The 27,490-nt window shown below is 53.1% G+C and overlaps 1 protein-coding gene across 7 annotated transcripts; it reads left to right on the forward strand.

Moving 5' to 3' along the window:
* Positions 1-279: 279 nt before the first annotated feature.
* PRPSAP1 (phosphoribosyl pyrophosphate synthetase associated protein 1) lies at positions 280-26,538 on the forward strand. Of its 7 annotated transcripts, XM_035570538.2 has the most exons (12): positions 280-531; positions 1,019-1,123; positions 9,535-9,587; positions 11,193-11,259; positions 11,606-11,752; positions 15,645-15,817; positions 16,221-16,336; positions 17,405-17,460; positions 17,972-18,117; positions 23,895-23,965; positions 24,665-24,811; positions 25,458-26,538. In XM_035570538.2, exons 2-12 carry the CDS (start codon positions 1,041-1,043, stop codon positions 25,614-25,616), a joined length of 1,218 nt encoding a protein of 405 aa, XP_035426431.1. In that variant the 5' UTR covers positions 280-531; positions 1,019-1,040; the 3' UTR covers positions 25,617-26,538. The 7 variants fall into 7 exon arrangements, with proteins under 7 accessions (XP_035426431.1, XP_035426435.1, XP_035426430.1 ...); XM_035570542.2 differs by lacking the exons at positions 280-531; positions 11,606-11,752 and adding an exon at positions 661-870; XM_035570537.2 differs by lacking the exon at positions 280-531 and having other exon boundaries at positions 924-1,123.
* The last annotated feature ends 952 nt before the right edge of the window (positions 26,539-27,490 follow it).

The raw sequence follows: 27,490 nt of genomic DNA on the forward strand, positions 1-27,490 counted from the left end.
TTTCCTCTTCCTTCCGCCTGTCACTTTCCATTATTATTATTATTTTATTATCATTATCACTATTATAATTATAATTAATAATAATTATTTATTTTTAAAAAACTATAGAAAAAATATTTTTTCTCTAGGGAACCTGCTTTGGCAGGGGGTTGGACCCGACGTTCTCTTGAGGTCCCTTCCAACCCCTACAATTCTGTGCTTCTGTGATAATTTATTAATCATTATTAATTATTTCCCTCTTTTACCCACCTCCCCCTGTGCCCCCACCCCCAGGACCCCAAGGGACCTTGGAGGACTCAGGGCCCCGCCCCTTCCCGCCTGCCATAGAGCGGAGCCCAGAGCGCCCCCGCGCCGCTTCCGCCGGGACGGCAGCCATCTTGGGCACGGGCAGCGAAGCCCCCGCCGTGCCCGGGCCTTGCCTCGCACCCTTCCGCAGAGGAGAGGCGGCCGCGGAGCGCCGCAGCCGCGCTCGGGAAGCGACAGGAGGCCGGCGGGGGAGTTTGCGCCGTCCTCACGCCTCCTCCTCCTCAGGTACCGGCGGCAGCGGCCGCCTCTCGCCCCGCAGCAGGGGCAGGAGCGCCGTGCCCTCACCTAAGATGGCGGCGGGGGGCGCTACCCCCCCCCCCCCCCCCCCCCCCCCGCGGCAGAAAATGGCGGCCGGGCGGGGCGCCGCTCTAGCCGCCCGCCTCTATGGGCCGCGGCGCTGACAGGAGGACTCTGGAGCGAACGGGGACCCCCCCACGTCCCCCTCACCCCTTTTCCACCCCCCTCATCCCCCCCGGCTGCCCCCAGCCCCCGGGGCACCCCAAAAAGGGGCTGGGGGCTCACCGCGGCCGGGTTCTGGGCGGGCACATCCCTGCGCAGCCCTGGGTGAGACCTTCCTCCTCCTCCTCCTCCTCCTCCTCCTCCTGCTCCCCACCCCTCAGGGGGCGGCGATAGCGGCGGGGAGGAAGAAAAGGATGCCACGGAAGCTGTTGCTGCCTTACAAATCTGTTTTTTCTCACTTTCGGGCTCCCAGGGGGCTGCATGACGCGCTGGCGATGAACGCGGCCAGAAGCGGCTACCGGGTCTTCTCGGCCAACTCCACGGCCGCCTGCACCGAGCTGGCCAAGCGCATCACGGAGTAAGTCCCTCGAGAGCCTTCGTCCCCGCAGCCCGGCCGTGCACGCAGGGTGAAGGCTCAGGAGGCTTCCAGCACCTTCCCGTGTCCGCCTTCCCCTGCTGAGCCGCGCCGCGGACGCCCCTGCGCCGGAGGTTTGGTGTGGAGAGCCTCCAGCAGCCCCGTCCGTCCGAGCCTCGGTGCTGGCTGAGCCCTCTCAGCCCTTTTTTTAGACCTGGTGACGAAAACACTCCAGCTGCGTGGTGCCTCTGACATCCATTTCGGTGCCGGGAGGGCTGGCACGCAGCTACGGCGGCTGCTGCTTTGGGGAAGGAGGAGGTGAAAGTTGGCTAAACCGGCATCAGAAAGCGTCTAGCTGTTTGGGGAGATGCTTGAAACTTTGCTGCTTTTTGTGGACAGGGACTTGCGAGCTTGTTTGCTTCACTGCTCGGAGCCTGAGAGGAGATCCGTGTGCAGACCTTGGTGCAGCACCAGCACTGCACTGACTGGGGTGGGTTTGTTGTTCTGCTGGCGTCTCGGTGTGCTGGGAGAGGTGGGCAGCGTGTGCCAGCCGAATAGAGTTTAGTTTAGGGAAATGCCATGGTTCCCCCCGCTCTGTTTTTTTCCAGCCTATTGCTTTAGGCAGAGTTTGACCGCGGGGCGGTGGGGGTGGAGGCGCTGGGTCCTGCTGAAAGAGGTAACAGCCAGCCCCGAGATGTGGCGCTTGGTGCGCGGAGTTGCCACTGACACCTCATCTTTTGTTTCGGGTTAGTTCCGTTCAAACTGGGGCAGGCAACAAGTGGGAGCTCCCAGCTGAACTCCTAAGAAGCAGGGACGTGCTTATTGGGACGCTGCTCCCAAAACTGGGGGGGCCTTGTCTGTCTTCCATGGAAGGTAGCATCCTTGCCCTGCTCAGGCAGCCGTCTGCTCATTCCTGCTCCGAGGGGTAGAAAATTAAACTGGAAGCATCGCTAAAAGCAGGTGGGCTGCCTTAAACTGCGAGAACACTTTGCTGTCCGTCCAGCCAGCTTAACAAACAGCGCGTTCAGCCCTTAGCACAGGTAATCTCCCCGAAGCTGACTTCGCTGTTTGTCTGGGATCGCTGGTGTTGAGGGGACACGTGTTGGATAACGGCGATGGGCTGCTTTGGGTGTGGGAAATCCACGTGTTTGGGAGTAGGAAGCTTTTTTGGTTCATGGGTGGTCTTTTGGTTTTGTTTTCAACTATATTTGGTCAATTCCAAATCGCTTTTCCTTCACTGATACAACTCTGAGAACAGTGTCTGCGTAAACAGCTAGGACGTGGGAAGGCCTGTCCTGTTACATCAACGCGGGTTGTGACAGAAGTCCCCGGGGGACAGCGGACAAGCTCTGAGCTCTCGGGCCTGAAAGAGCAAACCAGCAATCTTTATTTTCTACTCTCTGTCTTAAAAATCACTTGCTTTCTTCTAAAGACGTAATGAGAGGGGACGCAGGGCAGGCTTCCACAGGCTGCGGCACACAGCTGGCTGTGTGATGTGCTGTTTGTACTCGCTTTTCTCTGGCAAGAGGTGATACATGTCAGGTGTTAAAAACGTCTGGAATTTCTCCCTGGTGGAGGGAAGCACCTGTACTCCTGGACGTACCTGTGCGTAGAGGGTCGTAATCCTCCACGGGGCTTCCAGGGATGCTCTGAGGACGAACAGCAGCAGAATCCAGAGCATGACCTCCTGGCTGTCTTTCCTGAAGTACACTTTTATAAGTTTTTTTTGTTTTTGTTTTTTTAAGGCACTGGGGGCTTTTTGCTCTGGCTCTAGTGTCGGTGAGGGCGCTGGGTGCGCGAGCGGTGGTGTGAGCACACTGGTGTGCTGTGCAGCTGCTGCTTCAAGTGAGACTCAAAGCTCTGCCGTCCGTAAAATGGGAGCAGTGACCACTCGCGTGGCAAGTGTGAAGCGTTACACGTCTCTCCAACGAAACTGCCTTGGCGTATAAAATCTGGGATGTCGAATAGTACAGACTTGTAAAAAAAAAAAAAAAAAAGTCTCCCAAAATCTTCGTGGTGTTTTTCGGCCTCTCGTGCTGTGGTTGCGCACTGACTTCCCGTAGGAGCCCAGGGGCTGTTTCACCACCTTTACAATGCACCCCTTCTTTTTTCAGGTGGCTGAAGACGCGTGGCTGCTGGCTCCCCCTCTGTGTGCCATCCCAGCGCGTGCTTTGCTGGGGCGGTCGGTTGTGCCTTTTAGTAGAGGTGGAGAAGTCTTGTAGGGTGAGTCTGACGTCGTGTGTCCTTTCTAAAGGGTTTTAGTGGCCTTTAGTGTGAGCGGTGAAAGAGCTCGAAGGCGACGCGCGGTATCAGGAGCAGGGCCTTTTGGGGCCCTTCTCCACCCAGGCTCCGTTGCTCTCTGCCTGTAGGTGTGATGCCGGTGGAACTGGTCCTCGTGCTGAAGTGCTGAGAGGAAGGCAGGAGCTGAAGGTGGCTTATTTTAGTGGTGCTGGTGCACAGGGGGCAGACTGGGGAGAGCGCAGGGTCTGAGCTCTGCTGCCGTTGCAGGAAAGGTAAGCGAGCCCTAGAAATAGCCTTGAATCTGTTTGGAACATTCAGCCTGTTACCAGCTGGGTGAAAATGAGGCTCCGAAGATCCCTTCTCGAGTTAAAATCGATACCTGAGGACTCCTAGCTTATCCTTTTTTAAAATCTTAACCCTGGGGAGGGGCAGCGTGACATAAACGAGGCGTCTGAGAGCTGTTCCATCTCCTGCTTCGTTTAATGCAAAACTTCCAGAGCTGACTTGGTGCAGGCTCTGAGCGTGGCGTTCTGGCCCGCTTCCGATCTCTGCCATTTCCTATTACGCCTCCTCGCCTGGTTCTAGGACGAGTGACTGGATGGTTGATTCAGCTCATTCTGAGTCTCCAGGGCTTTTGTTTATGTTAGCTCCTGCCGGGGAGAGGAGATGGTGCTGACTTGGGACAACCAAATACTCTGTGAAACTAAATAAGAGGTGCTCCTCGGAGTCTGAACCTTCCGCTCGCTTCTATCTTGTGAATGGGTTGTGATTTTTTTTTTTTTAATTCTTTCACATATGGAAAGAAAACTCCTGCTGTAATTGGGACACTTGGCATCTGATGCCAAGCTGCGCTTGCAAGGGAGAAGGATAATTTCTGTGGCCAGTGCTGATCCCTGATGGGCCCTGCGTGCTGCTGGGGGAAGGAGGAGGGAGTCTAGCAAGTCCTTTAATCTCTGGAGTCCAACAGATGCATTTCGGGCCGCTCTGACTGCGGTGTTTGGCACGGGGCTACAACCGTGGCATTCCACTCGGAGGAGATCTGATTTTTGAAGCTTGCAAACGCGTCCCCACTGCTCCTGCGGCTCTGCGTCGTGCAGGACTTGATGTTGTCATACAGTCATTGCGGGCAGGGGATATTCGGGACGTGCAGTTGGTGTGCAGCACGGAAAACGCTGGTGATCTGAAGATAAAGCGTTGCCGTAAGCCTAAGCAACGCGGAGTAATAAAAAAAAAAGACGGAGACTTTTTATTCTGATCTTTGGTCCCAGGGAGCCCTCTGCACAGCAGTAAAACCAGCGCGGCACCTTCTGTGACAGCTGAAGACGAGTCCTGCTTCTGGCAGAGGTGGGAGGCCTTGCAGCAGCCTTCTGCAGCTGGAGGAAGGAGCTTTCGATGGGACGGAGGAGAAGTAACGTCACCCTTCCTCCTTAGGTCAGCGAGGCGAGTGGCAGAGCACGAGAGGGGGGCCCCGGGGAGTCAGCTCACAGAAGCCTCGTGTTGCTGCTGTCCCATCTCCAAACCCTGTCCTTCTCTTCTGGGAGGAGTTCCTGCCTGGCGCCGCGGGAGCAGAGCTGGCACCGACTCCTCCGTCTCAGACACAGCAGCACCGTGGCAGGAAGCAAGCAGATACAGCGGGGTGAAACTGCAACAAATGTCCCTGACAAAGGGGAGCGAACGACCAGCTGAAAATAGAACGGTTGGAGAGGGCGAGTGATGGGGCACGGCCCTAAAGTAAGGGTGAGGGAGAGCGTGGCAACCAGCTGGGCTTTGAGGTCTTCCGTGGGACTTTGATGGCGCTTGTAAGGTGCCTGAGCAGAAGGCTTTGTGTGCTGGCTGGTGCCAGGCTTAGGGGAAGGGCGTTCCCCAGGGGCAGACAGGTAAGAGGAGAGGGGGATCTGTGCCGTGGTTGCCAGTAGCCGGCGGCGTGGTTCCTGTGGCGGCTGGAACAAGCGATGTGCGCGCTGAACGGCGCTGGGTGCGAGGGGCAGGCGAGCAGCAGGGGCTCTTCCAGGCCCCAGCCCCTGTGGGTGCAGGGAGAGAGGTAAGGGGGAGCCCAAACGGTGATGACGGGAGCTGAGCAGGTGGCCCTGCGTCAGGAAGCTGCTCTGTTGCCGTCCTCTGTCCCGAGTTGTTCCTGAAGGGGAGATGAGGAAATACAGCGCAGGGGCAGCTCCGCGCTGTCTGGGCTAGCCGACTGCGACCTTGTGAAGAGTTGCTCAGGTCTGAAATGGATTGAAGTGAAGTGCCACAAGTGACTTAGCACCTCGAGTTCTGATTAACCACGTCTCTAAACCGGGCTGCCCTTCGTCCCAGGAGCCTGGTGCCACGGCTTTTGGCAGCCTTCAGAGCAGCGCTTCAAGGACTGATAAAACCTTGTGCTTCCTGAAGTCCTGCGGGGTGTCACTTCCTTATTGAGCTGCAAGCGGCCTGCGGGCTGTTCACGTTGGGACTGTGAATTTAAGGCAGACCTTAAATGCTTTTCTGTTCACAGCTTCGTATCCTCCTGGCGTGTGTTGAGACCGGGGAGAGCTCAATCATCTTTCCTGCGCAGTGTTTCTAGCGAGGGATATTCCAGATCAGTGTAAATTTTTACTGACCAATTGCTCCCAGTAGGGTTTTTTTGAAGCCATACAGCGAATTCTTTCTCTTGCACGCCGTCAGGTCGGTGCCAGAGCTGGTGCAAGGACGGCAGGGCAGAGGGGAGCAGGGCTAGTTGCCTTTTAGGGGCCGTGAGTGGCTGCAGGGTGAAGCCTTGCTCTGAGGTGGCACTGAAAACCCGAAGCGATGGGAGCAGCCGTACCTTGATCCCTGCTGTGCCCAGCCCTCTGCACGGGGCTCAGGGGCTGCTCTGTGCGGAGCTGTCTGCGCGGATCCCAGTTCTGAGGACTGCTTCTAAAAACAAAACCAGCACCAGGCTGAGTTTCTGCCCCTCGGGGGCGGAGAAGGGAGCTTCCAGAAGCGAGCTTGTGCTCTGAGGCCTGCGTGGGGCTGGTAACGAGTGACGTTTCTGCAGACTGTGTGAAATCAGCCCGACCGTCTTCCAATCTTAAACACTTCAGTGCCAGCAGAAGTCCCCTTGTAGCCAAATACCGTGCTGCGTGGTAGGACTTCTGCTGATGGAGCTTATTTTGCTTGAAGAACCACTTTAGCTACGGTACCAGGAGCATTCTTTTTGGCTGAACAAGCTGGATCTCCCTGGTGGGAGTGCTCCGAATCACCTGTAACGACTGCCTTTTTTTCCCCTGCCTACGTCCGTAGCCAACGTGATGCAGTAATTCTGACAGCCCCGTTTGCATGGCTGTGTGCTTGGTCCTGAAGCCAAATGCAAACGAAAGTCTTGCTGTCAGCTTAATTCCTCCAAAAGCAATGAGCAACCGGGAGCTTCTGCACGGAGGCGATTCGGAAAGAGGCGAGCTGGGAATGCAGGGGAAAAAGGGCGAAGCGATAGGAAGTGGAAATTTTTCTGTGGCCTCTTCCAAATGGTCGCTCCGAGGCGGGCTGGTGGCTCGGGCTGTTCTCTGCCCTCGCCCTCGGCGTAAATCTTCCTCTGGACACGAGTCCCGTGGCACTCGCCGCTTTACAACAGGAGCTGGGGGAACAGCCCTCCTCGTTTAATAGTCTTTTAAGTTTGATAGTCTTTTAATAGCCTTGGCTAAATCGGGGTTTGGGCACGCTCCTCCACAGGGGGGCTAGAGCCTTCTGCAGCGGGGTTAGAGGGGGCTGTGCCCGCGGGTAACACCTCGGCTCCTTGGAGCGCTTCTTCTCTCGCTTCTGCCCTGCCCGCACCTCGCAGCGGCGTAGACCACCGCAGGCAGGGGCGGTGTCTGACCTCTGTGGGCAGCTTTCTCTCCTATCCTTCCCGTTGCTGCCCCCCTCTTGTTTACGTGCAGCCGACAGTAGGAGCATATCTGGTATTTATTGTCCGGCCAGAGCTGCTACTGCTGCTCCTTCCTCGAGGCTGGCAGCTGCTTACTTCGTCTGCTCTTACCTGTGCCCCGCGTTGACACGCTGAGCTGTTGAGCGTCACTCTTCCCGTCAGGAAGCAAACCTGCCACTGCAATTCCTCGTTTCAGCGGCACAGAAACTGCGCTGCTGCCGTGCTGCCCGAGCTGGGCTCTCGTTTTGTCCCCGTGCACGCCTGGGACCTTGCCAGCCGCATCCTCCGAGCGTCACAGAACTCCTCCGTGTTCGTTTGCCGCCATCCAAGGGGCGTCCTGCAGAGACGTGCCCAGCCGGGCTGGTTTTGAGGCTTTCCCTCGTGCCGTGAGATGTAAGTTGGCTAAGGGCACGCACACGGGCTGGGTAACGGGGTGTTTCTCCCGCAGCAGCGGCGAAGGCAGGGCACGCGTGCCCCCGAAGGGAGCTCGCAAGACGTGCCGTGCGGTCCTGGAGGGACAAGTGGGTCACTGAATGTTTACCCCACGCACCGGTTTGTTTTGTGCCTGGTTCTGAAGCTTCTTTTGACCTGGATGCCTTGACAGCGGTCGGGCTGCCCCTTCGTGTGTGCGAATGCCTGACTGCTGTCAGAAGGACCGCAGGGTCCCGGGGGCAGTGCCCGGCAGGTCCGGGCTGCAGAGCTCACCTCTGCTGCAGGTCCTGGGGGTCACGACCCAGCTGCCTGCCCCTCTGCAGCGCTGGTGCTGAGCACCCCTTTGTACTGGGGCTGGTGGGAGAAAAGCTGCGTTAGAGGTTCGGGTGGCTTCCCTGCTGCGGGTGACGCTGCTGTGGGTGCTGAGCCGGGCTGGTTGCTGCAGCCAAGCACCCACGCACAGCTCTCGATTTGGGATTTTACTCCCCAGCTCCTCCGGTCGTGGCAAGGCGTGCTGCCAGACAGGGCCAGGATCGCGGCGTGTGCGCGCCGAATACGTCCTTTGCAGCCGCTTCAGCAAATACACCGTGTTCGTTTGGGTGCCTGTTGTCACAGCTGCCCCAGGCTCACTTTGGAGGGTGGGAGCATGCTGGGGTTGGGCACACGTGCCTCTAAATACTTACTGATGGATTGCTTGTCGGGGCTGTTAAATACAGAAGTGTCACCTGGGGGAGTAGTCTGCGCTTTAGAGCTTTTTAAAATGCTCTCCAAAGTGAGTCTTTATCATATAGCAGGTTTCTTTAAAATGGAAAAGAGGGCTGTAATCTGCCGTGATTGATGTTTTAGGATTGATGCTTGAGGAAGGAGTAATTTGGGGGGAAAAAAAAAAAAATCAGAACTTCTTGGAATTAAAATCTCTTCAATCAGCCGAGTTATTTGAGAAGGAAGACTGGAAGGAGGGGGGAAAAAAAGTGGCTCGGTTGCTGTTAGTCGAGTCTGGATGCCTCGCTGCCTCGTTCTGCCGCAGGCAGCATCGCGTAGCCCTGGCGCTGACCCCTGCCTGGTGGCCGGTGGGTCCGGGTGTGCTGGTGGATGCTGCTCAGATGGAAGCCTGGGCTGGAACAGACGTCCTTTGCCGTGTCTCAGGAGACATGGGGTATGGTAAATCCTGAAAGCAGTGGTTACTTGGACTCCCCGCAGCCCAGCAGCGGGCCCTGGCACGCTGCAGCAGTCGCACAGCCATAAAGCTGGTGAGTGATGGCACGGGGCAGCGGTGGCTGTGTCGGCAGAGGGGTGTGCGGTTGTTCCTGTGCCCTACTTGTTAGCTTGGAAAGGCTCTGGGAGCTGGGCGTTAGGAGTCGTGTGCCTTCCAAGCCCTGTTTCTGTTTGGCTGTTATAATTTGAACACGTTCAGCTGCTTTTCCTGAGAAAATCAGGCTTGATGCGATTGTGCCGCCTCTCTGATAGGCGTGAGCTCCCTTGCTGGTCTCAGCCAGACAGGAGGAGGTACGAGCCTTTGGGGTGTGCTCCCCCTCTGAGTTCTGTGGGGTTTGTGCCGGTTCCTGGGGTGGTGCTGGTCGCAGGGGATGGATTGCTCCGTGGCTGATACCGACGGGACGGGTGCGTGACGGTCCCGACCGGCCGCAGGGCGCGCACACGGCTGCGTGTGAGCTCTCAAATGCTCCATCCCAGTGAATCCTCCCGGGAGCTGTTGTCACCAGGCAAGACGTGTCCTTCTGCAGCTTGGCTGCGGTGCTCAGCTCCCCGCTGGGCAGAGCTTGTGCTCTGTCAGTGTTCCTCAAGCAGGATTTGGATCGTGAACCGCTCAGTCTCTCCGTTTTTAACTTCCTTTTTTTCTCTCCAGACGTCTCGGTGCTGAGCTGGGGAAATCCGTGGTGTATCAGGAAACCAATGGAGGTAAGAGAAATCTTTACTGCTCACAAACCTGTTTTGGGGTGATCGTAGACACCTGGACAGTCAAACCTGTCTAGTAAGTGCAGTGATTCAGCTGTGATGCTGCTGCCGCTCGTGGCAGTGCTGAACTCCTGTGCCTAACCTTAGACAAACCAATTAGGTGTGTTCCTCCTTCCCCCGTGTTATCTCGTTTGCCTGCCTGTCAGCTATCTCTCATCTGTAATAGATTCCTGCCTCGGATGTTAGCTGCTACAAAATACATCACCTGCTGTTGTGCTTAGGAAGCCATCCTCCGAGCTTAAAGTAATGGCCTTCTTTTAAATGTCTGCCTTGTAAAATTTAAATTACTCCCTTCTCCCAGCCCTCCCCCCACCACAGGCAGTTCACAGACACCTGTCTTGCTTTGAAGAGTGCAGATTCGAGGCTGAGCTGGAGACTGTGCCTCTTGGAGCTTGTTTGCATCTCTTTAAAAGTAGCAGGTGCCCATTTTCAGTTGCCTGTGCTGGGCTGAAACACAAGGATGTTGGCTAACGGAGGCTGGCTGAAAGTCATTTACCACTTCAAGGTCTGGTTTACCGTGTTTGCAAGAGAGTTTCAGGTGAGAGTAAGTGATGGAAGTGGCTCTGGCTCACCACGAGGAGTTTTGGTAGCGCTGCTGCCAGGAGCACCAGGACAGCCACGCGGCGTTGCGTACGGTTGTGACTGGGTCGTCTGTGCTCGTGCTGCTGAGAGCTCCCTGCCCTCTGGGGTTGGTTTTAAATCGGGCTGCTTGCTTCGAGGGCTGAAGTCGTTCCTCATCACTGCACGACAAATCGGCCTCCTTTCAGCAGAGTCCCTTCAGGCGGCTGCAGATGTCTGGACGATTAGACTTTGGGTTCTGCAGCTCAGTAGATCTTGCTCTCTTTTGTCTTATCCCTGCCCTCGGGTTCGTGACTGTGGGAAGTGAGCAGCCAAGGAGGGCACCCTGGGAAACCTTTGGCTTTGCTCAGCTGCTTTGGTGCTCAGCTTTCCCCGTTGAGTAAGGGGCTGTAGGAAGTGTTTTCAGTGGAGGCTCAGATTTCCAGCTCACGTCAGTGTCGAGATACCTCGACCTTCGTAGTGAAGCTGGGGAGCTCTTCCTCTGAGCACTGCTGCAGGTGGTGTGCTGGGCTACCCAGCCTGTACGGGGCTGGCCCCGTAGGCTGTGGAGGAGCTGGGTTAGCCTCCTGGTAAGTACTGGAGGATGTTCTGCTTTGGGTGGCTCTCTGTTACCTAATAAATGAGGTACTGACAGCTTCCAGCACTCAGCAGGAGAAATGGGAAGGATCTCTCGTTGGGAGTTAAGTAATTGCCTTCTGCAAGTAAGGTGACAGCCATTGAGCCTAGTTTTGCCTTGTAAATGCAGCGAACTCCCCAGAATGCAATGCCAGCTCCTTGCTTCCCAGGGCCAGCCTTTGGAAAAACCCACTTGGCTCCTCTTCATGGCTAGCGTACAGATGTGCACGCAGGGTGAAGGAGCAAGTCCTGCTGCCTTCCCTGACCTCTGGGCCAAATTGTCATTAAAACACGTTTTATCGCTGCAAGTCTGACGTTTGGGAATAAAGCTGACTGTGTTTTCATCCTCTTCAGAAACAAGAGTTGAAATAAAAGAGTCTGTCCGGGGACAGGATATCTTCATTATACAGACGATCCCCAGGTAAGGGACTTGTGGCTTGATTTTACAACTGTGATGTGCTTTCAATTTCTGGTTCAGCAGATCGTTCTGGTTAGCTTGCTAGCCGTTAGCCAGCATGATAATGTCTTTTTCCAGGGTTCTCATTGCTTTGACTTAATTTAGGACACAACGTAGCGTTGAGCTGTTAAAATTCCCAGAGGATCGCTTGCACCGCAGCCAGCTGAGAAGCTTCCCATCAAACAGCACAAGTGTCATTTGAGGCAAGAGGGAGCCCGATGGATGGGGCGAAGCGAAACAGCCACGGGCTGTGGTGGTGTCCTTGCAGGCTCAGTTGCTCGGTGATTTCTGACTGGCATTTCCATTTCAGGACGTGCAGTTTCCTCTGCCTTCCCATTACCGAGCAGCAGAGCCCGGCAGCTACTGCTTTCGTCACAGGCTGGATTACTCTGCCCCTCTCACTGCAGTGGTGTGAAACAGCTCGTGTGGAAATCCTGACCTTCCCTCCTCTGTGCTTGTAATTCTTAACGATATTATGCATTTTCCTAAGTGGGCCTTTTTTTTTTTTTGTTACTTTGGGCCATTCTAGCCTTGGAGTAAGAGGTAAAATAAATGCTGAAAGTAACCCTGGTGCCAGAAAAGCACTTGTTGACCCAGGAGCCTTGTTCTCTCTGGCTGGTGAAGAGTGTACAAAGATGGCGTTAGGATGGGAAAGCTGAGATCGGAGCATGGAGGAAGTTCCAGAGTCCTGACCAAGTAGTCCGTGCAAGATAGTGGGAGGGAGCCTATGTGCAAATTATGCAAATGGCACCTGCAAAATGGCCAACAGCAGGTAGGGGAGGTGCTGTTCTCAGAGATGGGGTATTGATACGATGCATTTTGCACAATTAGGAAAAGTAAAGGTGTTCCAGTTCTGACAGCTTTCTCCAAGATACCAAATTCTGCTGCGATTTTGGAGATCACAAGAACTAGTAAGTACCGGAGCTCCGGCAGGTAGCAAAATAACCTGGAAACCAATATTTTCCTAGCTTGCGCAAGAAATACAGCCCACTGAGAATTCACGCTCATTCCCTCTGTGTAATGCTTGGCTTGTTGTTAGCAGAATCGGGAGGACTACGAGAGCAGCTCGCTCACTTGTGGAGTTCCTCCTGCAGGCTGAGACGTTTTCCTAGAGCTCCTCTTTCTCCAGAGAGATGCTCTCAGTGTTTCCTCCCCCAGGGAGCAACTGAATCTCTGCAAGCTGAGAACCCACTGGTGCAGGGTTGTGTTCCAGGTGAACGGTGCCATTCTGCTGTCCCTGCTGGGAGAGTTCTCCGAACTAACTTGTAACTGCGAGCTTTGTAAACATGAGACGGGTGAGGAATTCCGAGAGATAACTCGGAGCATTAGGGACTAACAATGCTTTTGGGAGGGGAACACCTCCCCTGCCCTCAACTTGTTTATTCCCCTGTTGTTCTGTAATCTGAACTGATTATTCCAGGTCGAGAAATGTCTCCTTTTGGCAAAAATGCTGAAGCTCCTTCAGTCGAGGTGCCGCTGTTGTACAGACAGGTCATCTTTTATTCTTAAGCTGCAGCTGTGCCTTGCTGCATTGCTTGAGAGGACAGGTTCAAGGACGTCTCCATTTTGCAGAGGGTTTCAGGGACCTTTTCAAGAGAGAAAAAACAACCGCTGTATTGGATAACCTGAAAATAGGACTTCTACACTCATTTCTGGTTCAAAAAGCAAATAAAATATTAGAATTTACTGGAAAAGTAGAGAGAGGAAACAGCCTTGTTATGCTGCAGTGTGAATCCACAGTCTGCATCTTAAATGCATGGAGATGGAACAGAAAGACCTGAATATTTGATGCAAGCTCTCTGTCCAAAAAATATAGCGGAACTAAAGAAGTTACAGTGCCAGGTGTCATCCGGGGCTGCTGGCGTAGGGACTGGCATGAGTATGAGGGAAAACTGAATGTCTTGGTACTGCTGAGACTGGGAAAGGGAGGGCGAGAGGCCTTTAGACAAGCGGCATGTTAGAGGCACTGCTCCGTGAGAACAAGGAGACGCCAAACAGAAATAGCAGGTGTGCAGTTCAGAGCACGCAGAAGGGGCGGCACTTCCCATTGCGAGGTGCTTCCCAGCTTCCCAGCACGAGCCTTTTGGTTTCAGGAACTCCTTACCGGGTGGTTGCTGCTGCCTGTGCCAGGGGGTTGTCGGATCAAAAAGCCGCGGGGCGGATCCCTGGTGGGGGGCATGGGGAGTGGATCAAGGCTCGTTAGGGCCACAAAGAGCGTTACTGGCTCAGCAGGAGCTGCAAGCTGCTGGCAGCTGGGCAAGCATCGCCGCGTCCTCGTGTTCTGCTCGCTGCTCGGCAGGGTTGGGGCCTCTCAGTAGCAGGGTTGAGCACGACCGTTTGTAGGTTGCTGCCCGTTTGAAACGGGCACCGTGCCGTAACGGTAGGTACTGGGCAGTGAGGGTAGGGAAAGCGGGGGAGCTGCTGGTTTAGTGAGATGCTCGGAGTGAAAGGAGAGGCTTGTGGTGGCGCTGGTAGCTGCTGTGAAGTTCCTTGGCAGCTTCACCTGGGCCATTTGCTCAGCCCTGAGAGCAGGGATGTGCAGCGAGGCGGGCTCCAGGCTGCCGGAGATGGATGGCAAGGCTTCAGGAGCTCTCCAGAGTCCAGCGTGTACCCCCACCTGCATACTGAGAGGCGTTCCTCCTCCTCGAGTAGTTTCTCCCTCGCTCCCCGCACCAGCATCCCCCAGCAGCACGGGGGCTGCGGGTACCTTTCGGGATTGCTGGCGAGCTCCCCTCGCAGCAGCAGTCATGTTCTCTGTTTTATGTTTTTTTTAAAGTAATTTGAGAAGCGATGATGGAAAACACTGAATTTCGTGGACGACCTTCAAACAGATGTAAACTTGGCTGTTTTGTTCTACCCGATACTGATAGCAGCATCCTTTTCTCCTCTCCCAGCCACGCTGGCACGACTGAAACACCAAAGGGAAGAAGTGGTTCTTTGTTAGCTCGCTGCCCTCCGTGGCGGGGGTTTTGTTTTATGTAATTCTTGGCTGGGTGCTTCGGAGCTGACAAAGCTTTCTTGTGTACGAGCGGCATTGTGCAGGGCTCGGCGGAGCCAGCAGGAGAATAAAGAGACGCGGAGCGTTCGCAAATGATGAGCCGCAAATGAAGGTTTGGTCCCGAAGGAAGGGAGAGCCATGGAGAAATGGTTAGAGGAATGTGCTGTGTCGCACACGGATGGGAAATGTCTCTGAGCTCTTGGGGGAAGGCAGGCCAGGCGGGCCGGAGGATAATCCCAAAATATAAGCTGCCAAAAAGCTCTGCAGGGCTTCGAGATGCTCTGTGCTGCTCGTTGCTCTGCGTGGGAGGATGGCCCGGGCAGCCTCTGCCCTGTCACCCCGTGGCTCTGCAGCAGGGCCACCCTCAGCATGGCCCTCCTGGGGAAGTGGTATGTCGGGCGGCTGCTGAAGGAAACAAGCACGGCTGGCTTTATTCAGGGCAGGGACTGCAAGTCCTGCTCGCTCCCAAGTGCACGTTCTTCACTTCCAAAGTGATCTCGAGTTGCTTTGTGATGCTGCGGGCAATGATGTGGGGTTGGGGCCTGCCCTGGTGTTGGTTGTAAGGAATTAAAAGGAATTGCCCTTCTTTGCCCTTTCCAAAATGAGTTCAGATGCAGATTGACGCACTCCTCCTGGGGCGCACCAGTCATCGTGGTGCAGCTCATCACAGATGGATTTTTATGTGCGTTCCTGGCTGTGGTTTACATGTGCTCTGCCGGCGTCACTTTTTTGTTTTACTTTCCAAGTAAATGTTCTTTGGGGCTTATACTGCTGTTGTCCCTTCCATCTCTAGGTAACTCAGCATGGAGATGCTGACCTCTGCCAAAACGATCTGTTGGGACTTGGTACAGCTGCAGAGTACTGTATTTAAGACAGGGAAAGTAACTTGCTTTTACGTTGTTAAAAAAATAAATAAAAAATAGTCCAGTAAATCTAGTGTGGATGAAATTGTGGCGGCTGCATGTGTGCTGCTCCTTCTTCTAAAGACTGTTTTATTTTAGAATATACTGTATGAAGTGACATTTTTTCCAACATTAGTGGGGAAAAAGTGCCCTTTTTGCTGTGTTGATGGAGGGAGTCATCGTGTACCTTGTGTCAGAATGAGAAATCAATTTCTGTTCAGCAGCTCTTGAGTGCTGGAGTCGCTTCCTGTGCATTTAGCAGTTGATCATGATGTGCTGTGGCACGATGGAAGGAGCTGCAGGATCACAGTACAGGTCTCGCTTGCATTAGCGTAAGACGCGACGCTATTTACCTGGAAATTTGGTGAGGAGAGAATTATGGGTATAGTGTGAAAAGGATTTGCATTGGAAAAACACCCAATATTTGGAATATTTTTCAAACCTTTTAGAGATGTGAACACTGCCGTAATGGAGCTGCTGATAATGGCTTATGCACTGAAGACCTCCTGTGCCAGGAACATCATCGGGGTCATCCCTTACTTCCCCTACAGCAAACAGAGCAAAATGAGGAAGAGGGGCTCCATAGTCTGCAAGCTGCTGGCTTCCATGCTGGCCAAGGCAGGTGAGTGTCGCAGGGAGCAGCCTGGCCGGCCTGGGCACTGCCTCGCAGCTGCTGGCGTCCTGCAGGGCGCCTGCCCTTCCGTTCTTCTCCTGTCAGATGCGCAGGCGTGCCGCCAAAACCATGAGCTGCTTTGGGGGAGTTTATTTTTATTTCTTTAACTCATGCCTGGGGAAGCGGCCTAGAAGTGTCGCGTTGAAATGGTCACGGTTGCTAGTCTGGCGGTGTCTTATCACATGCCTGTTTCTTCCCGTGTCTCTGAAACTTTTTTTCCCTGCTTATGCTCATTTTAACACGTGGCATAGTGGTCTATCTAATAACTGAAACAGTCCGCAAAATGGAGATGTTTAAGGAACTCCAGCCTTGTGGGAATTGTCTCAATAAGCCGTTTTTTTTCCTTTCGTAGGGTTAACGCACATTATCACTATGGACCTTCATCAAAAGGAAATTCAAGGCTTCTTCAGCTTCCCTGTAGACAACCTGCGAGCATCCCCTTTCTTGATTCAGTATATACAGGAAGAAGTGAGGTTACTCTACTTCTGTGTATATCAGCTTGGCTTAACGCAGTAGCGGTGTTGGGGTGCTGCTTACGCAGAGGTTGCATTGTCAGGCTAGATCAGTTGTTCTGCTCATGAATCTTTTTTTCTCGGGGATACCTTTTGCATATTCCACAAGGAAGTGGGAAAATGCTATATTAAATTAGATTGCATGATTGCACCTGGGTAGAAATTGAATTCTTGACCATAAGCTGGAGATGAGCTCGAGCCCTCGATTGAAATTCATTGCTCTCTGTAGAGCTCGTGCCATTTGAGAGATGCTATTTATGCTCCTGCCTCTAATCACCTTTTAAATCCTGTTACAGTGTCTCCGCTCACCCGTTGTTCTGTGGTGGATGTCTGACTGATCTGAATTATCGATAGACTTTGTCTTGGGCTCTGCTTAGGAATGCTGAGCACAGAGGGCCTGGGGATGGGAGTTTTGTCTCCCAAATGCAGGAGATTGATTTATGCCTGCGTGGTGAGAGCAGGGCTGCTGCACGTGGGGAGCCCGGGCCCTGGGTTCGGACCTGCAGCCAGCCCGTGTGGGGTGGGTTAAACACAGTGAACTCGTCCCACCTTGTGACCGTTTTGAGTGTAAGGCTGAGGCCTGCTCTGCGCAGGCTCTGGGGGCTCCGCGTTGTAGAGCCAGGGCTGACCCCTTTGGCCCCAGGGTCTGTCTCTAAACAGACCCCTTTCCTTCCTTCCTTCCCTGCACTGTGCCCCGTGTCTCAGACACAGCTGCAGTTAGCACTGGAGGTAAGCCCGTAGCTTGTGGATGCCAGTAGTGAACTGCAGTCCTGTGCAAAGTGGGACCTGTGAAAAGATTGCATCACCTGCACTATTGCCAGTGCTAACCCTATTTGTGTGGCATTTGGGGCAGATTATGCAAATACTGGTGTTGAAAAGGGGTGCAATTGCCTTGCAGTAATTGTACCCCAGAAGGAAAATCTGGGCTGGGGAAAGTGAGTGGGTACAGTTCTTCAGCCACGTATCAAATCAGAAATGCACTCTCGAGAAGGTCTTTACTTAAACAGTTTTTTATCGTATCCAGATTCCGGATTACAGAAACGCAGTTATTGTAGCCAAATCTCCTGATGCAGCTAAAAGGTAAATAGATTTTTTTATCATCTGGTTTAAAAATAACTTGGAAAATGTCTGGGCTGCTGGGGAATACACTGGGGAAAAGTAAGGGAGGGTTTGCATCAGCAATCTGGTTCGTAAGGCGTTTGTGGCTGGAAATCAGATGGGCATCTGTAGTGGCGCAGATGGGCAGCTGAATTTTGCAGTCCCAGCCCCACGGGAGTGAGCTCAGGAGTTTCCTGCTGCTGCTGCTAGGTGGTTCACTTGGGGTCAGGCTGGCTGCGTGAGTTTCAGCAGGGCCTGACCATCTCAGGGAACGTTTAGCATGCAGAGGAACACCAGGAGATCCCTGTGGTGTGGGGCCAGGTGGTGGAGTGGGCTTTGGGGTACTGGGGATCAAAAGTGCTTCTCAGTGAAGCTCTTTCCTGGGGAAATCCTGCACAGCCTTTGCTTGTTGGATCTGGGGGAGTCGTGCTTCACTGGGCTGTGAAGCTGCATCAAGCCAACCTCTTCCTGACATGCTGTGGTTGTCCTGCAGGGCTCAGTCTTACGCTGAGAGACTACGGCTGGGACTAGCAGTGATCCACGGAGAGGCTCAGTGCACGGAGCAGGACATGGACGACGGACGTCACTCCCCTCCGATGGTCAAAAATGCAACCGTGCATCCTGGTCTGGAGCTGCCGTGTAAGATTAAGCTTGTCTGCTTATCTCTGAGCAAAAAAGACAAGCGGGAAATGGCTATCGGTGGGGCTCTGCAGGTATAACCAACCCTAGGGCAGCTGAATTTTCCTCGTGGAAAGGTTGATGTAGGAGGAGGTCTGGGGAGGTCCTTGTTAAACTCTTTCTGGGTGTGCAGAGCATCAGTTTTGCTCCCCTTTGCTTCACCCACTCAGCAGCGTCAGGCAAACCTGTGCTAGAGGTGGGGTTTTACAGTGCAGAACTCACTGAAACCAGAAAAGAAATGCAAAAGTGGGACTAGCAAGGGAACAGCCGGAGACAGACTGCTGTCCGCAGCTTGAGGAGATGAGCTGGCCTTTGCTTTCCCCTCGTGCAGCCATCGTTACTGCTGGAAGCTTTCTTCGCCTTGAGAACCAGGTGATCGTGTTGCACTAGCCATGGGGCTGTTTTGACACAGCCTGGGTGCTTGTGTGGCTACTGTGAATAGGCTCTGGGACCATTGTTGAGCTTCTTCCTGTGCTCTTGCCACCAGCTGATAAGCTGCTGTCTTGAAAGCAAAGGCGAAGTAAATAGGAGGAAACCTTTTATTCTGGGAAAAACGGTCCCCTTAGGATCCCTTAGGATTGCTTGTGTTCTCGCAACAGCAGCGATCAAACAGTCGAAATCCAGCTCTTATTTGGGAGGATTTTAGCTTTCTAGGTAGGTGGTGGTAGGACAAAAACGATGGGTGCAGCGAAGGTAGCTGAGAACCGATCGTGGGAATTGCAGCGTGCTGCTGCCTGCGATAGAGCCATCCATTGCGCAGCCACGCGTAATTACCCGGGCTGGGGCTGGGGCTGCTGATAAGCAGCTCCCCTTTTGAAGTTTAAGGAGAACATCCAACCAGTTTGTGGACAAGTCAGGGAGGGGGAAGGCAAGTAAGACTGCAGGCATTTCGCATTAACCCAGTCATTGCGCACTAATGAAATCAGTTAAACCAGGCTTGTGATGCCGGTGAAACTCCTCCTGGGCCTTGGGGGACAGGTGGGGTTTCGCAGTGAAGTTTGGAACTTCATCGTGGTCGTCTCCTTCCTGACAGGGGAGTTTTTCGTGCGCTTGCAACAAAACAGGGATGTGCACGGTTACTCTTGGCCTTCTGCTTCCTGTCCTACCCTGCAGAAGATCCCGTCCTCCAGGATGTCACATCTGGCTGCTGTCAGGGCCTCGGTGGAACTGTAACTTTATTTCCAGTCGTGTCACTTGAAGGAATCTCAGCTGTGGGAGCTTGTGCTGCTGGACAGCCCCGTAAATGGGAGCTCGTACAGAAATTTGCCCTTGTCCTGTTTCGTTGTGGTTTCAAAGGAAAAATGTTTTCAGTCCTCAGCTACCCAAACATGAACTAGTTTGCTGCGTACCACCGCTTTATTTATCTCCTGCAGAAGCTCAGCCCTTGACTAATGACCTTACATTCCTGCATGCCTACGGCACGTGTAGAACAAGCAAGCTGCAGCTCGGTAGCTGTCTGTCGGGGGAGATGTGGGGTGGATTATGGTGCGAGCTTATCCAAAACTTTCAGCAGAAAGCTGCTTTTTTTTCCTCTCCAGTTTTATGATTCCAGTTTTATAATCTTAGTAGATACCTGGTTTTGAGTGAGTGCTGGGCTCTGGTACTGGAGCTGCAGGATACTGGGGTAATACCTGTCTGAAAGCAGTCTGTAAGCTTCCAGTGCGTCCTGCCTGTGCTGCATTCTCTGCCAGGGATCTGCTCTCTGTCCAGCAGAGGTGAAAACGCAGCAGGGTTGAGGATGGCGATGCTGTGAGTCTGTGCTTACCCCCCCTCGGTTACGCCTCCCTTCCTATCTGATTCAGTGATTTGGAAGGTGTCTTCCCACCTCAAGTGGCACATCAAACAAAACCTTTGATCGGCTCTTCCTGCCTTGTGTACCAGCAGCTGCAATCCCAGCATCATAAAGTTTGGCGATAGAGTAAAACAGGGCTCGGCTCTGTGCTCGTCTTGTGTTTGTGGAAGGTAGGGCACGCGCTCCTAACCCACAGCTGTCTGCTTCCTTACACCGAAACCGGCCAGAAAAAAAAATCTGGCTGTTAAAACAACCAGCCTCCTGGCTCAGATATCATAAACCCAGGTAGGAAGCGGGAGTCCTCCTGGGGGAAGCAGCTGAGACTAACGGTGGAGCATCCTGCTCTGGGCTGCAAGCAGATCGATGTGGAGCATGCTTCCCCTCAAGACTCCACAGATTGGGGTCCCCAAGGGCGTTGTTGGAGCCAGAAGGGAGGCAAAACCCCGGACTGGGAGCAGTCCCAGAGCCCTACAGCAATTATTTAATGCTTTCTGTGATTCTTTGCGGGTTTTTGAGTGAATTGGCCGGGCTCCTGCATCCTGGCATGCCCCTGCCCTCCCTGTTCAGGTAGGGAACACGTGCCTTTAATTACCAAGTGTTACGCAGCGTAATGGCTTATTTATGGTCCGGAGTCTGTGGGCCGGTGTGATGCTCCGATCAGGTGGCACATGGAGCTGTAACAGCAACGTGCCAGAGGTGCTTCCAGCTGCACTCCTTAAAGCGCTGTGCTAAAAGGGCAGCAACAGCTCGTGTCACCCAAAAATCAGGAATTGCAGCCTTGGAGACATTTTCTTTCTGTGCTCTTTGTCTCGAAGCTTGGGGCTGTGCTTTAACAAGTCCACGTGGAAGCTTTGCACGTTTCCCCTCAGAGAAAAGGCGTGGAGCACCATCTGTTCGACAAGCCATTGCGGTGGCTTTGACATTCCCTACTTTGTACTTGTAGGTAATGGTCTGCTTCAAACCCAGAGCCCAGCAAACTGCCGTGAGTTGGGTGGAAAAACTGGAGTGACCTTAGGTCTGTTTCTGTTTCCCTGCCCCCTTATCTCTTCTATGTTTAGGCTGGGGCACGGCGATGTTATCAACCCTTCCAGATCTCTCTGCAGCAGTTCTTGAGCAGCCTTTTGTTCCTAGGCTCTGTTGTAAAGGCAGCATTATTTTACTTTAATTTTAGCATTCCTTAACCTGTTTTTGACCACTTAGTTGAAGCAGCAGGTTTAAGCACCTGGGAATGCTGTTTGTTCATGCCAGTGATCATCTCGCCTGTAACGCGTGGCACTTGGGTGTGTATTACATCAGAAGGAAGGCGCAGGTTAGAGCGTTTGGCTGATTTCCCCACCACCCCCGTGTTCTTTGATATTCTTGCTTCATAGAAATAGTTGTTTTTTATATTCAAAAAGCTACAGATACAACCAGCATCCTTCCTGACTTTCCAGGAAAAAAAAAGCAGCAACACTTTTGACCTAAACTTGCAATAATCAAAGGGGCTATGTCTGGCAGAGGTGCAGCTGTGGCTTACTTCTGTCGCCTTCCTCTTTTTCTACATACAAATAGAGGTTTAGTGACTGGGAGGAGGATGTTCTTTATTATTTTGAATCATTTTCCGAGCCACCTTCTCGCAGCAGTTCTGACGTGCACATATAGATACCTCCAAAGATTTGGAAGAAAAAAAAAGTGGCTGCAGTAACCCTTGCGTACACCCTCATCGTGCTGGAGCGATCAAAGTTCTCTTGCGATTTGATGTGGTTGTGGGTGGATCTCTGGCTTGCAATTTTTTTCTTTTCTTTGCAGAGAAAATTGAACAAGGAAAAGGGAGAACATCTCTTTAGGATCCGGGTAGGTCGACACATTGCCTACCATACTTTAAAAATAAAGCAAACTTGAAGTACAGCGTTTAAAAGCAGACAAAAGATGTAAAAAGCACTGCTAATGTTAGCCTCTGAGCCTAATAAGGAATGTGTTTGCTTCCTTTATGGAATGGGAAGATACAGATTTGCTGAAACTTCATGTGTTTTTCAGTAAAATGGTGCTGAATTTCAGCTCCCTGGGATCTGTTCACCATTGCTTAGAGTCTTCCCTAGCCTGGCTGTTGTAAACAGAAGTGGTACTCGTCTGTGGATGCACACGGATAGCAGCCAGACCTAATCCTTTCGATAGTTCATAGCTCCCACCAGGAGTTTTGTTACTGTCCCAACTAGATTAATAAACTAATAACTAACCAAAGCAGGTAGGTAGAGCCTGTGATTGAAATTTATGGTCTGCTTATCTCTTCTGAAGCTTAATCCTGCTGTATTACAAGTACTCTTCCTTCTCATAAGGCTGTTTTCCTTCAGGATTTAGACAGGACTTTGCATTTGATAAGAGCCTCAAAAACAACAATGCAAGGGAGGCTGAGGAATGCGTGCTCCAAAGAGCAATTAACTCTGACGTCCAAGATAGCTGTGATTGCTTTTTTATTTTTAACAGCAAAACCTAGCAACGAGTAACGTTCTTTTGGACAAAGCAGAACTTACCGGTCACCTTTTATACAGTTTTGGTGAGCTTAGGGTATGTTTTGTGTACGAGGAACAGCGCTGCACATGAATCTTCGGAGCTGTGGTCCTCGTAATTGCTTTCATCGCATCCCTCAGCCTGACTCACGCAGCGGTGCTTGGGCTGTGAGCGTTCCCGGGTGCTGGTGAGCTGTGGGAATAGTACTGGCTCAGCCTGCTGTGCAGGACGGGGAGTTTCAGGTAGGACTCTTGACCCGGGAGGGCTGAAATCAATGCTCAGACAGGCTTTTTGATGGGCAGCGCCTTGTGTTTTTTCATGCTGCTCATGTGTAAAGTATTACGTGGAAGTAGGTTGTCTTACAGGAGAAATACCTGGCCATCTAGGTGTCTAAAACTCTGTATCTGAGAAGCTGTTGTGGGCAGAATACTGGCAGGGTGAGTTACAAAGAGGAGGGGTACAAAGTGCCTCAGGAGGACGCTTTGCACTCCCTGTGGATAGCGTAAAAGCCGGGGGTGCAGGTGTGCTGGATCAGAGTTACCAAATGTTGGTGTTCCTCTTTGCTTCAGTGGTTAGATCGGCCCAGATTATCACGTAACGAAACTCCCGTACCCACCTCCACGTGCTCTCCCTGCTGGGGTTTTTTGTATGGTGTTTTTGCATGAGCCCTGTCAGTGCAAAGGTAGAGCCAGGAAGGAGCGGATCCTTGTTTCTTGGTACATCTCTTCACCACGTGCCAGATGGCACAGATCATCCGTATATACTTTTGCTTCCACTTGCTGGTTGCGCTGTGGTTGTAGAGCTGAGTTTGGACTGGGTTTTGTCCTGCTCTTTCCATTAATGTGCTTTAAAATATTCAGCAAAACGTCGCGAGTTCTCTTTGCCTGTGCAGGTGTTGTTAGGGCGCTCGTGTCCTCTGGAAGATTGCACGTTTGGTGATCCAAGAGTAAGCGCGCGAGCTGCAGTCTGTGAAATCCTTCAAACAAATCAGTGAGCCCAGCCAGTGGAAAATTGCATGCTGCAAACCGTGTGTCTTTGAGAGGGGTTATTCAGGGAATCCCGTTTGTTGTTCCCAGTCGTGAGAGACCCCTTTCCTCGAGTCCTGTTTTGGAGCACAGAGGCAAGAAGTCGCTGAGGGTCCCCATAAACGAGGTAGAGCTTCGTAGCGCTCCCTGCACAAGCATCTGTTAGAAGTTTAGATCCACGTGTCTCTGAGATCAGTGCTTGGTCCCCGCAGAAACGGAGAGTTTCATCTTTAAGCAGCAGTGCTGCTCATTTAAGGAGGAGGATGATGGTTAAAACAGCGCTTACCCGCTGAGGTGGGTTATCAGGATGATGTAAGGCGCACGGCTGTGCCTGTGCACCAGCGCGAGGCTCAGTAAAGGAGTGGGCCTCTTGCACGGTGGGACAGTTGCGGTTTGACTCACAGCTAACTGATCTGGTTTTGTTTCTTCTTTAGTGATGATGGCCAAGGAGAAACCGCCGATAACTGTGGTTGGAGATGTTGGAGGAAGAATTGCCATCATCGTGGTATGAGTGTGATGGAGAGGAGTGGGCGGGGGGGCCTCCTACCAGCTTCTTTCGTTGAGCTGCTTTATCCCAGAGGGACCTCTGGTGTAGGGTGGGAACACGATTGTTGCCATTTTCTTCGGTTTTGGTTTTCATCAGTTCTTCATTTTTCTTCAGTTTTGCCATTTTTCTTTAGTTCTTGATTATTTCAGCTTTCTGTTGAAAACCCTTCATACTTTAGCCTTGTAAAACCTGAAAACTTTGTCCACTTGAATTAACAAATACTAGGTATCTGCAAATATTCAGTGAATCTAGGATATGTAAAGAAATCTCCTAAAGTGTTTAAAACAAACGAAACCGGGCTGAGCTTCCCATGCTTGCTGTGCCATGCTGCTGTGTAATGACCAACACGCAGCTCCTATCAGTAGGGAAGAATTCCTGTCTGCAGATGGGCTCTGCTTTGCACGCGTGTGCTGAGCCTCGTTTCTTTCCAAGACACGCTATTTGTGTTGTGCCCTAATAAAAAGGGGCTGTAAATAAGGGAAACGGCGTGCACGGCCCTAGGTTTTGCGTAGGGATGTTCTCGCATCTCAACAGAGCTGAAATAGGCAGGGATTTTTTCCTTTGTGCGTGGCCGAAGCCACAGTACCTTACAGATCGCCTCCTGCCCCGCAGGTGCGGTTAGCTTCTGGCTTTGATGCTATTTCTGTTTCTTCTCAGGATGACATCATTGATGACGTGGAGAGCTTTGTAGCCGCCGCAGAGATTCTGAAAGAGCGCGGAGCCTACAAGATCTTCGTGATGGCCACTCACGGGCTCCTGTCTGCAGACGCACCCCGTCTCATAGAGGAGTCCTCCATCGACGAGGTGAGCCCACGTTTTGGGCCCCAGAGGAAGGGCTGGCTCTGATGGTGGATTTAAGGCACTGAAAACTAGAAGCAGGTCCTGCCCCTGCCGCGTGCTGGTCCTTGTGAAGTGTCTGGTTTCTTCAGATGCTTTCAGTTCTGGTTCTTCACAGAAAACTGGCTGTGATTAATGCTTGCTCGGGTGAGATTTGCTTCTCTGCATGTCGTCTCCCCAACGCGCAGATATTAGTCACCCCTGCCTGGACGCTTCCCTCACCACAGCTGGCTGCATGTGACTGTTCTCTCACAGTACAGGCATTCTGCCTCTCTTTCCCCCAGCTGATGACGGGCTCTTGGGTACATCACAAGGATGAGATTTCAGACCTCGTTCTTGGTATCAGATGTGTCAGATCCTGTGGTCCGAACGGGCCTGGCGGCCTCCGTGGTAGTGGCTGTCGTAGAGCTCTGGTGATAGCCGTCCCCTGAACAGATTGACTGTCACTTGGAGAAGCCCATTTCATCTCCTCCTCTGACGTACAGGGATTTCTCAGCCTTGCCCTGAACCGTGAAGCAGCTGGTAGTCATGGAGCTAATTTGGGGTAGCTGTTGAGTGAGAATTAATTGTGTCCCTGATGCATTCATGGTCTTTTCTTTCTGGCACTCCGCAGGTGGTAGTAACCAACACAGTCCCTCACGAGGTACAGAAGCTGCAGTGCCCCAAGATAAAGACTGTGGATATCAGCTTGATCCTGTCCGAAGCCATCCGGCGAATCCACAACGGGGAGTCCATGGCCTATCTCTTCCGCAACATCACCGTCGATGACTAGAGCTGGTGCTGCCCCTGTCCTGGCTTCCACGAGAGAAGGACACATGCATGAAAAGGCAATACCATAAGTTATAGACGTAACACAGCTGTTTATTCTTGTAGGAAGGGTGAAGGCTCTCAGGGTCGTGAGCCGTGAGATCCAATAGAAGCAAATCCACCTGACCGGCACTTTACAGGTGAACAGGAGAGGCCACTGCCGATGGGGAGGGTTTACAGCCTTGAGAGAGACGGAGAAGTGAGGAGGGTTTGAACTTTTAAATTCCTTTATATTTTTTTAGTGTTATCTCTTGCTCTGAAGGGGAGGGGGGGAGTAAAAAAAAAAAAAAAAAAAGCCTAGCTGCCAGCTCACGAGAAAGGAATAGAGAACGCTCATCGCTGCACGTGGACAGCGAGAGAGGAAGCGGCGCTGGGGTTTCTGTTTCTGGCCGTGGCTCGCCCGGGAGAGCGCAGAAAGGAGTGCCTCGTTCGGCGGCACCGCCTGCTGCTGGCAGAGCCGAGCAGCTCCGTGCCAGCCTCTGCTCCTCTCGCATGGCGTGGCACGTACCGCTGGCGGAGCACAGCAGCCAGGAAGGGCAGCTCGGGGCGAGCCCTTTCCGGGGCCGCTCAAACCCCTCGTGACTGGGCGCTGGGAACGAGCTCTCACGTATCTCCCAGCAGGGCAAGAGGTGCTAGTTAACGTGCTGGCCTTTTCATTTCGCGAGCCTTGGGTCGTTACCGTGCTTCAGGGGGAAGTCACACGAGGGTCTGGGTCCTCGCTTGAACGCTCGTCCGCGCTGCGAAACCAGGCACGGCTGCTGGAGGGGCCTGGGGCTGCTGGACTGGGGCAGAACCTCACGGGGAAGGGGGGTGGAACGGTGCCTCCGCTGCAGCTGGGCTCTCCGGAACACTAACACTGAATCTGCAATAAAGAGCATAGGATTTATCACGGCTGGTGCTCAGTGAGTCCTTTGCCCTCTGAAGGGCTGTCTCTAGCAGGTGGTTTTTTTTAGTTTCTCTCACCCTTCTCTTCCACTCCAGCGCCTAAAACTGAACCGTGCCAAGGGGCAAGCAGCGGTGCTGTGAGCAGGACGAGCCTCCAACGCTCGCAGCCCTGCCGGGGCAGCGGGGCACTTCGCCTTGCAGGATCCCCTCCTGCCTCGGGGCCAGGGACCGTGCGGGGGAGCCCAGAGGGGAGCGGTGAGGGCTCCTCGGGTGTCCTGCCCTCATCCCACCGGGGATGCACGGGGCTCCCAGTGCTGGAGCAGCGTGCCGATGAGCTCCTCATGGAGCAGTTTGTCCCTCTGCCTTTTCCAGGGCTTTTCAGCTTTTTCTGCTGGTCCTGTGTGCTTTCTAGAAAGCCCGAGCGGTCCCTGCGCAGAGCTTCGGGGCTCCTGAACCAGCAGCTCTGCCCCTTAGTGCAGGCTTAGGACCCTTCACTAGGGGGTGAGCTGGTCTCGGTGCACAGCTCCCACCTCTGTAATCCCGCTCTTGAATTCGCCCCTCACAGCTTGAAAAAAAAATAAACGCACGGCTCTATACACTTCGTTTGTAATGCCTGAAAAGGGAGGTTGAGCATCTCTTAGAAGACAAGTCGGCTTGGTCTGCGTCTTCCTTGTCCGTGCCCGGGCTTTCTTGGGAACTGTTTGGTGCCTCGTTGAACAGGGGAGGTGTTGGGGCTCCAAATCACAGCCCCACGGTTGGGCTGAGGAGTGTAAGGGAAAAGAAGTTAGTGTTTGTGTAAGTTAAGTACGTGGCTGGGGCAGCGCTCGTGTTCAAAATCCTCCCCGTGGTCGGAGACTCTCCTCGGGGAGGCTCCTGGAAGCACACGGCCCTTGCAGTTCTCTTTGGAGCAAGGGTTTGCCAGGAATGTGCCTTGGGGGGGGGGGGGGGGGGGGT

Source organism: Cygnus atratus, chromosome 18 (assembly GCF_013377495.2).
Source record: "Cygnus atratus isolate AKBS03 ecotype Queensland, Australia chromosome 18, CAtr_DNAZoo_HiC_assembly, whole genome shotgun sequence".
Taxonomy (NCBI): Eukaryota; Metazoa; Chordata; class Aves; order Anseriformes; family Anatidae; genus Cygnus; species Cygnus atratus.